The following is a 1,465-nucleotide window of genomic DNA, read 5'->3' as shown; positions in this document are numbered from 1 at the left end:
TCCTCCTCCTCCTCCTCCTCCTCCTCCTTCCCGCGGCGCCCGGGAGCCCCGAGGCCTCGGCACGGCCGCGCTTGGGGACGCAGAGAGCCGCCGGGCCGGCACGGCCGGGCCTTCTCCCTTCCTTCCTTCCTCCCGGAGCCACCCCCACAACACAGTTTAAAAAATAAAAATAAAATAAAATACATCTGTCAACTTTACAAATGAAGAGAAACGGAACTCCAAAATGCTAAACGAGGAGGGGGAGGAGGAAGAAGCGTTTCTTTTTGTTTGTCGAGAGTCATGCAAGAATTCCTCAGGAGGGAAATCAAGAAGGAGGGGGGGAAAAAAATCAAAAGAAACAGAAGGGAAAAATAAAAGCCCCACACCTGCAAAGTAAAGATTTTTTTTTTCTTTTTTCTTTTTTTTTTTTGGACACAGACTTTTTGCATACCATTGATTCATTGGTGTATTAATGCACTTATATTCCCAGCTTTAAGCTAACATACAGTAAATAAATACACAGTCCCAGGAGGGCGGAGGGGGCTCGGGGGAGGCTGGAGGAGGGGAAGGGGCTGCGGTAGTTACTGATATCCGAGTGCAGAAGCTGAAGTTAGTCTTTGGCCGTAGAGCGCGTACGGAGAGTAGTAAGGTCCGGCGGCGGGCAAGGACGGCACGGGCAGGGCGCCGGCCGTGGGCAAATGGCTCTTGCCGTACGGGTGGTACCTGTTTAGTCCCAAAGTGTGTGGACTCCTCAAGGACAGGGATCCGGGTAACGTGGTGGGGCTGCCGGGGGCGGCGGGCGGGAGGTGCAGGTGGCACGAGGCGGCCGAGCCCAGCCCCGACGCGGGGTAGCCCGCCAAGAGTTTCTCGGCCCCCGGCAGGGCCGTGTGGGTCCGTAGGTGGGTGAGCAGCTCCTCCGAGGTGGCAAACCTCTTGTCGCAGGGTCCGCTGGCAGACACCCAGTTGCATATGTGGGGCAGGGGGTCGTTCTGGAGCATGAAGCCGTAGGTGTAGAGGGGGTGGCCGGGCAGGCTGGGGGTGGCGCTGGAGGAGAGCGTGGTGTGCACCGAGTGCAGCGGGTGCGTGGGGTACACCAAGGGGTATCCGCTTTTGAGGCTGCCGGGGTCGTGCACGCAGCTGGAGCAGTTGCCGGTGCCCAGGTGCGAGGCGCTGTGGTAGCTCAGGCAATACGGGTCCCTGCATAATCCCTGCATGAAGGAGGGCGGCGAGGCGCCCGTCAGCGGGCTGGAGCTGGGCGGCTTGCCCGGCAGCCCCAGCGCCCCCGGCAGCTGGCTGCCCACCAGCCCCGGCTTGGTGGGGTCCAGGCCGGGCACGAACTGCGAGGGGTAGCCGGCGTAGGCGCCCACGATGGAGCCGTGGTAGCCGATGCTGGAGGGCGGCAGGGGGAAGACGGAGTGGCCCGGCTTGTAGGGCGACACGGGGGCCACATGGCCGGCGGGCGGCAGGGCGGGCGGCTCCGACTTGC

General features: G+C 61.7%; 1 protein-coding gene across 1 annotated transcript in view; it reads right to left on the bottom strand.

Moving 5' to 3' along the window:
• Nucleotides 1-560: 560 nt before the first annotated feature.
• The window catches only part of ZNF703 (zinc finger protein 703), a 147,388-nt gene continuing 146,483 nt past the window's right edge, over nt 561-1,465 (bottom strand). Inside the window, exon 2 of the mRNA XM_026064487.1 lies at nt 561-1,460. Coding sequence (XP_025920272.1) covers nt 561-1,460 — 900 coding nt within the window. The remainder of the gene's footprint in view (nt 1,461-1,465) is intronic.

The sequence above is a fragment of the Apteryx rowi genome, unplaced genomic scaffold, assembly GCF_003343035.1.
Source record: "Apteryx rowi isolate R43461 unplaced genomic scaffold, aptRow1 scaffold_217, whole genome shotgun sequence".
Classification (NCBI taxonomy): domain Eukaryota; kingdom Metazoa; phylum Chordata; class Aves; order Apterygiformes; family Apterygidae; genus Apteryx; species Apteryx rowi.
Note: the sequence above shows the minus strand (reverse complement) of the source record. Positions and strands in the feature narration are given on the sequence as shown.